Genomic DNA, 8,142 nt, shown 5'->3' with positions numbered 1-8,142 from the left:
GGGTTGCCGGCAGTCCTTGGCTTGTAGACGCATCTCTCTCTGCTTTCCTCTCTGCATGGCCTTCTTCCCTCTGTGTCTGTGTCTAAATTTCCCTCCTCTTATAAGGATGCTGTCATGGGATTAGGGCCACCCTAATTCATCTGAAGTTACTTAATTATGGTCTGCAAAGATTCTGTTTCCAAATAAGGTCACATTCACAGGTTCCAGGGATAGGACTTAATATTTCTGGGGTACACAATTCAATTCAGGTGGCTGAGGCCCAGACAGCCCTGCTTTGGGGCACCAGGATCAAAGACATGGGGTGAGGGTAGCACACAGAGAGCCCCAAAAGGGATTTCCAGTGGCATCCACTGGACGTGGAGGTGGACTCAGGCTGATCCTCGGCCAGGGCACAGGGAATGTGGGAGATGCCCAAGGCGGTGAATGCCCAGAACTGGCCACACAACCTTGCACCTGGTCCACGCTCCAGTGGGGTATCCTGAGGAGAGCCCCCTTTCCTCCACTGGCTGGACTGAAGGGCCTACAGGCCAAGCGGACTGTTTGCTCCATAGTTCCCTTCCGACCCCAGGCCAACTCTGCAGGGAGGAGTCACACCTGGGGCTGAAGATGGGGCCCCAGGGCCTGCCCTGGGCCAGGGACGGGGAAGAGATGGGGGGGGGTTCCAGTGGCTCCCCCAGGCGCTGACCCTGCACAGGCCCAGCATGTTGCTGGGCTCAGGCCACTCCTCGCCCTCGGACGTCTGACAGAAGCCGGCAGTGCGGGGCTGACGGCCCAGGACACCACCGCAGGGTAGGTTCTCTGTGTCGTGCAATGTGCATGTGACCATGAGAGGGTGGTGGTGACAGAACCGTTTTTTTGTGTTTTTCCAGCTTGTCCACCTGCATTAATTTTTTTGAGATATAATTCACATACCAAAATATTCACCCTTTGAAGTGTAGAATTCAGTGGGTGTTAATTGATACACAGAGTCGTGTAGCCATCACTGATGTCTAATTCCAACCCATCACCCCTAAGAAACCCTGCACCATCTGCAGCCACTCTCCCCCCCACCGCCCCTCCCAGCCCCCCAAGTCCCTGGTAACCACAAATCTGCTCTCTGTCCCCACGGATTTCTGTCTGGCCACCTCATGCAATGGACTTGTGCCCTATGTGGCCTTTGTGTTTGGCTTCTTTGACTTAGCATAACGTTTTCGAACCTGTCCATTTCACAGGTGAGGCAACTGAGGCTTGGAACAGTCAAGGCTGCCTGTCCTGAAGGTACAGAGTTAGAGTCGGGACCAGTTTGGGGTTAAATTCCCTCATCCGTTTCCTTTCCACTTCACACTCCTCCTCGAGGGGCCAAGGGGGTGGGACTGCTGTGCCTGACCCCATCGGCAGGGGTGGACCCTCTGTCCTCCTCCATTCTGGCTGCTGGTGGAGACTCTGACGCAGGGAGGGGGACACAGGACCCTGTGCCCACCCCCCTCGCCCCGCCACAGCCTGTGTTCATTGGCCACAGTGTCCTCCTGGACAAGGACATGTGTCAGGGCCAGATTGCTTAAAGGAGCAGTTCTTCTCCCAGTGCTGGCAGTGAGAATAGAGAGTCGCTTACTGGTTGTACCCTGTGTGCTTCCTAAAAGTGCCTCGGTGCTGGCCACATGGCTGGGGCTGTGCTGGGGCCACTCACAGAGTCACAGAGAACAAAGCAGGATGGGGTAAGGGCTGTGCCAGTGTATGAACTGGCTGTGGAGTTAGACTAATACATTTTAAACATTTGTTATCTCAAGATTTGGGAGTTTACAAACCTAAGAATCAGTTTCTCCACCAGCAAAATGGAACAGGCTTATTGTATATGATGCACTGTGGGCTTACTGTGAGGATTAACCCTTTCGGTCCAATTTTATTTTTGGAATTCAAACAGTCTGGTCTAAATTAATTGACGGGATTGAATATTGAACCGGTTTGCGGTGTCAACCTCAGCCTTGACATTGGACCTGCTCCTAGCGCCTGGTCTGTCAAATCAGCCTCCACGTTGGACCGAAAAGGATTAAAGGTGATTCTGTATCTACAGCAGCTAACAGGGAAGCCAAACAATAGTTTTATTTCCAGAAAAACCTACGTTGATATTGGCAAATAAACACTGAGCTTCCTGGCAGCCAAGGGAAAAGGGGAAACATGACACTAAGTTCACCCAGAAGCAGGAAAGCACATCAGGAAGGAAGTGGCCTGACATTAAATGCTACAAAGAGATGAGGTGATGCTGTTTAAGGGGCGACAAACATCACCACTGGGGACAATCGTTTCTCCTTCTGTGACAGGTGCAGATGTGACCCTCAGAGGATTGAGCCTCAAATCAACCATCATAATGCAAAGAAACGCACGCTGGGATGTCACCTCTGATGTCGGACCCAGGAAAGGAAGGTACGTGCTCTCCCGTGGACTGTCCTGCTCCAATACGAAGTGGTGCCCTCAAGTTTCCAACAGCCGCCAGGTGAAGTAAGGGCTGAAGGGGCATCCTTGGGCTTCACGCATGGGCTCCGAGCCTAAGAGCTGAGCTGCCTGCCTGCCCGCCCCTTTCCAGGCCTGTCCCCCTTCTTAGCTGGGCATCCTCCCGCAGTCCCCGGTGAACAGCCCCCCTTCCCTTCTTCCTTCCGGAACCTCGGTTGAGGCCCTCTTCATTCTCCTCTGACACCTGCCCGGGATGGCCATGAGGGGAGCTGGGATTTTCCTGCAAAGCCCATGGCACAGAGCCTGGCCTGTCACAAGTTCCTGGTCAGTGGTCACAGCTGTGCTCGAGTGGAGAGACCTCCGTGTCTCAAAACGAATGTGAACGTGGCCGAGGGGCGTTTTGTAGTCTAGGTGACTAGTTCTCTTGGAACAGCATGGGCTGCAGGGGCTCTGAGGCTCCTGGGAAGCAACCTCCCCCTGGCCCAGGTGCCCCAGGTAACTGCACAGGGAGGCAGCCCGGGGCGCCGCTGCCCCCGAAAGCCCGGACTGCCCACCTCCCACTCAGGATTGCCCCGTGCCCCCCGAGGAAGGTCAGGGGTTTGACCTGGACATGGGAAGGGTGCGGAGCGGCCACTGGATGCAGGTGGTAAACTTCTCTGTTTGGGCAGGTAAGTTGATTGGGATGTTTTCTGTTGTGATGAGATTCGTGTAACACAGAATTAACCGCTTTAGTGTACCATGCAGTGGCATTTAGTACATTCACAAGGTTGTGTAACCACCACCTGTGTCCAGTTCCAAACATTTGCACCATCCCAAAGCCACGTGCCCATTAGCAGTCACGCCTGCTTCCTCTTCCCCCAGCCCCTGCAACTGAGCGTCTGCTTCTATCGGTTTAAGTCTTCTAGACATTTTGTATGAACAGGGTCATACATCTGTGGTCATTGTGTCCGGTTCCTTTCGCTTAGAATGTTCCCAAGGCTCATCTGTGTTGCAGCGTGTCAGAGCTTCCTTCCTCTTCGTGGCTGAGTAACATTCCATTGTGCGGATCGAGCACGTTGTTTCTCCTTCTGCAGTTGTAGGCATGCAGGTTGTTTCCACCTTTTGGCTGTTGGGAGCAGTGCTGCCAGGAACATTCGTGCACATTTGCTTTAATGTGTCTTTTCAATTCCCTTGGGTACCGTCCATACAGACATACGCAGGAGTGGACCTGCTGGGTCATATGGTAGTTGTCTTCGTTTGAGGAGCTGATTGGGATTTTAATGTTCTCATCTGGAGCTGCTTCTCCGCACATATCTGTGTTGTGTGGTGCAGGGTGAGGGTATATGGTTGGGGACAGACAGCTCTGGGTTTGGATATGTGACCCACCTGCTGTGTGACCTCTGTGAGTGACTTGCCCTGTCTGTCTCCATTTCCTCACCTGCGGATCATAGGATGGCGCAGGCAGCGCTGAGGGAGCCACTGCCTCCCAAGTGCCTCACCCCGTAGTGTAAATTAAGTGGGAGCTCTCATACCTTTTAGGGTTGAAATTTGTTCTCTTCAGAGCCCGTTTCCACCCACTCGGAATCGAGGAGGCTCTAAGTTGCTTGTGGGCTGCAATCAGCAGAGATGCTACAATGTGGGGAGAGCTCGGGCGGGCGTGTGATGTGTGGAAGTGGAGCATGCCCAGCTGGCAGTGTTCCTCAGCTGCACCCCGAAGAGCGTCAGCCCCCTGTGAATAGTACTTTTTAAATAGCTGAGCTGATTGGAACAGTCCCAGCTTCTGGGTGAGGTGGGCTGGGGCAGCTGTTATGCCTGCCGATGCCGCCAGCAGGGCCCAGTGCAGTGGCCTTCTCACGAGCCAGGCAGTTCCTTATCGTCATAGGGGTCTTCCCCCCACTTCACAGATGAGGACAACAGGCTCTGAGGGGCTGGCTGCCAGGAAAGTTGGCTCAGAGATGCACCGCTGGGACCCGAATTTGCGTTTCACTCTTCCCACAAGCCCGTGTTGTGCTTTGTGTTACTGCTATTGACTGAGCCGTCGGCATCAAACCTTATGAGGAGGTGGCAGGGGCGTCAAGGTTCAGGCAGCCAGAGGAGGCAGCGTGGGCAGGGACCTCGCCCAGTGTGATGGCTTTAATCACAGCACGTTTCACAGGCTGGCTGCTCCAGGCTGGAGCAGGAGGCGGGAAGATGCACATCGTGGTCCCGCCTCCCCAGGGCTCCCACTGGGCCCAACTCTCCGCTACCAGGTTAAGGCCTGTCTCCTTCCTCCTCCTCCTCCCCAGCCTCAGCTGCTCTTAGTGTCTGTTCCCCACCTACCCGCTCTCCATTCTGCCACCTCTGCGCCCTGAGATTGTGTATGACGTCTTTCCTGATAACCAGGACAGGGAACTAGAAGCAGGGATGTCACAAAGGTTCCAGAATAGGACTTAACTGTTATCTGACGTCCAGGGCCTTGGTCTCCTGTCTTGTTGGAAGAGCTGATGGAGAGGTGTGCCCGATTAACTGTGCCCTGAGGTCTGGCCTTTGTGCCCAGCTCCTGGGAGGTGACCTCGTGCCATCAGCCCGACCTTCAGGGGGGCTGGACCCAATGAACTCCCATCACCGAGGCTCCGTGAGCGTCCCTGGTTGGCAACACTCTGTAAAACGTCACCCGTTAGTGAGGGAGAAAGTCGCTTTCTATACCTGCCACTGGGAGGACCTAAGTGTGGGCTCTGCTCCTGGCGTCTCCCGGACCTGTCCCTGGCGCTTCCCTTTGCTGCCAGCATCTGTGACCGTGGTCTCATGGCTTCGATGAGTCCTAATGAACGGCTGACACTGGGGATGGTCTGAGGTCCCTGAACTTGGTGCCGGGCACAGACTTATTTGTCACAATAGGGTTAGTGCCTCTGTTTTGCAGATAAGAAAATGGAGGCTCAGGGTGCCTCGGTCCAGGTTTCATGGCTAATGAGGGCCCCCTGCACCCCAGTGGCTTCACTCCTCCCGCTGTTACCAACTAGAAAACAGGAAGCAGAAACACAGCATGTGACGGTTCCCAACGGGAGTTTATTTTGTGCTTATCCCAGCGGCGGCTGTTTGCCTCGTATGGCACTGGCTACGTGGGCTCTACTGCCGTGTGCAGACTTGGCACAGGCCTAGGTTGGGCACTACAGGGTGCTGACTCCTACCAGGTAGAGGAATGTAGACCAGGAGTGGAAGAGATGGAGGGTGAGGGGTGGCCTGCGAGGAATGAGGCCGGAGCAGTGGGGCATGTGAGAATGCGGGGGGAGGGGGTTCGCCTTCACTTCGAACAGTGGGAAAATACATTCTTGTTTGAAAGTATATGGAAAAGACCGCTCATATACCAAAGTTTCTAGAAAAGAGGGGGCGACCTTTATAAGAAGAGAGGGAGGGTGCCAGGCTCGTCCGCAGGGCGCTGGGGAGCAGGTCAGTCTCGGCCCACCGTGCACCAGGCAGCTAGTGAGGGGCAGGAGAGACACGTTAAGCAGGGAAGGTTGTTGGGAACCTGTAGCCCCTTCCCCGTGACCCATGGGGACTGTAGTGAAGGGCAGGAGAGCAGCACCTGCAAACACATCCCTCCTTCCCCCGGGCCCACTCTGGGTGCTGGGCGGGCTGGGCTGTGAATCACAGGCCTGTGGAGGGGATGTCAGTGGGGCTGTGAAGGTGGGTGGGGCCTGCCCTGGCCTGGGGGGGCTCATGCCGGGGCTCTGGGCCCACCTCCCTAGTGACCTTGGCCTCCGGTCTTGGCTGAGGCCCTGTCCTGTGGCCTCTCCCGTTGTTCCAAGGTTGTAGGGCCAACTTGTGTCTCTGCCCTGCCCTCCCCTCCTCACCTCTCGGACCCTCTGCACACCTGGCACTGATGTTGCGCACCCATTTGTGGACTACAATTCCTGGCAGCTAAGGGGGCAGAATAAAGGGTCGTTGGAAGATTTGGGCCTTGCCCTTTCTTAACTCAGCCCTCGGTGCCTGGTGGAGGCTGCTGCTCCTGTGGGCACCCCCCCCCCCCAGTGCCATCCCAGGCCTCCCCCCACCTGCCCTCTACCTGGCACCGAGATCCTGGAGAGGGCCTCCGGCTGGCTCAGCGTGTCCACCTTGATGTGCCGGAACGCCTTGCACACGGAGCTCTGCAGGTGCCTGTAACCCACGGGGCAATGGTGAGCCCTTGGGGCTGGGGCTGAAGCACCTGATGTGGGCTTAGCTGTGGGGTTTAGCCTCATGTGAAGATAAGAAGGTGAGGCCCCAGGAAGGCAGATCTGTGGGGCCCTAGAGAGTGAGGGGCAGGTTTGGGACAGAAGAGCGTGTTTCTCGCCTCAGTGAGCATCGTTAATGAGTAGCCTTCGTGGGTTTTTATCCCTTGGGGCAGCAGTTTTCAAACAGGAGTGGCTGGCCTCAGATCCCAGGGCCAGGGGGGACCTGCATTCAGGACCCAGCTGAGGGGGTCACACCCCACACTGAGAAGTGCTGCCTCCCGCTGGCTCCAGGGCGCACGAAGCCCAGGAGGCCAGCGTTCGGGGTGGTGGGTGCTGCTGGAAGTGGGCTCACCTTACCCTCCCCTCTGCACTGTCTGGGACAAGGAAAGGGGCTGGGGCTGGCGTTAGTGGACCTGCGTGCTTACCTCTTCCACTCCTCCTCTGTCTCCCAGAACTCATAGACCACGAAGGTGAAGCCGTCCGACAGCCTCCCAGCGGCGATGCTGCAGGGGAGGGGCGAGGTTGGAGGCAGGATTAGCCTGGGCTGCCCTCCTCTGGAACTCGGTTCCCTCATCCCTGTCCCCCACCACTGCCCTCAAAGAGCCTGGACAAGACACCCCCAGAGCCAGGCTACGGGGTACCCTGAGAGCCTGGCAGAAGCTGGGCACCCAGTCTGTCACCCGCCAAGGCCGTGAGCCACAGTGCTGCTGCCTTTCTGACGGGAACAACCCAGAGCCTGCGGGCCAGCCCGTCCCTCCACCAGGGCAAGGCCTGGCCCCAGACAGTGGCCAATTCATGCTGTTGAATGAATTATAACGAAATATCATTTTAAAGGCTGAATATTCACTTTCTCCTGTCATGCTCTCCTTCATTTAATCCTTAACCCCGTGAGTCAGAACTGGCCAACTGCGGCTGGGGCAGGGCCCCGCTGCGTCGGGCTCCTGCAGGCCCAGGTCACTCCCTCATTACCTCTGTGAGGGCAGCAGCCCACTCACCTTGATTTAAATAGGACTGGGGGTGCTTCCCAGAATGTGGCAGAGCTGGGGGCACCGAGGGCTGACCGCCACGATTACATCAGCGCTAGCACGCCCCTCTGGCCTCCCGCCTGCCCCCAGCTGCTTCTCTTTCCCACGCTCGGCAGAACAGAACCCCGCAGCCCGGGAGGAGAGCTGCCACGGTGGCGGCTGCTGTATAATTACAGGCAATCCCAGGTTCGCCACCAGGACAGACGCAGGGAGGGAAACAGGGCCGCTAATAGTATCATTAGTTCATTAGGCTCCAGCTAAAATTACAGGTGCCTGCGGGCTTGTAATTTGATGAGAGCACGGGGGGCCGGGGATGCGTGCCGCCCACTGATCAGATGTAGCCATGGCCTTTCGCCAGATCCAGAAAGCGCCGCTTACGGGCCTGCCTTTGCGACAGATGAAGGTCATCGGAGCAGCTTGGTGCATCTAAGTCTGTAGCTGCAGCAGAATGAGGCACTGATTGGTTTTGGGGGTGGGGTGGGGTGTCTCTGGATGGGCAGGAAAACACAGCAGGCTGGCAT

The 8,142-nt window shown here is 56.6% G+C and overlaps 1 protein-coding gene and 1 long non-coding RNA gene across 2 annotated transcripts in view; one reads left to right on the top strand and one right to left on the bottom strand.

Annotated features, from left to right (window-relative positions):
* The first annotated feature begins 74 nt into the window (after positions 1-74).
* On the top strand, positions 75-2,400 carry LOC308531216. The gene is made up of 3 exons (XR_013996909.1): positions 75-789; positions 1,212-1,257; positions 2,298-2,400. It is a non-coding gene; the product is annotated as an uncharacterized lncRNA (long non-coding RNA).
* A 3,031-nt stretch (positions 2,401-5,431) lies between these two features.
* The window catches only part of NECAB2 (N-terminal EF-hand calcium binding protein 2), a 32,564-nt gene continuing 29,853 nt past the window's right edge, over positions 5,432-8,142 (bottom strand). Inside the window, exons 11-13 of the mRNA XM_081108115.1 lie at positions 7,022-7,099; positions 6,449-6,540; positions 5,432-5,862 (exon numbers count right to left, since the gene is read on the bottom strand). Coding sequence (XP_080964241.1) covers positions 5,834-5,862; positions 6,449-6,540; positions 7,022-7,099 — 199 coding nt within the window. The 3' untranslated portion in view covers positions 5,432-5,833. The remainder of the gene's footprint in view (positions 5,863-6,448; positions 6,541-7,021; positions 7,100-8,142) is intronic.

Source organism: Myotis nattereri (assembly GCF_964212035.1).
Source record: "Myotis nattereri genome assembly, chromosome: 15".
NCBI classification, from domain to species: domain Eukaryota; kingdom Metazoa; phylum Chordata; class Mammalia; order Chiroptera; family Vespertilionidae; genus Myotis; species Myotis nattereri.
This window is presented reverse-complemented; position numbering and strand designations above follow the sequence as displayed.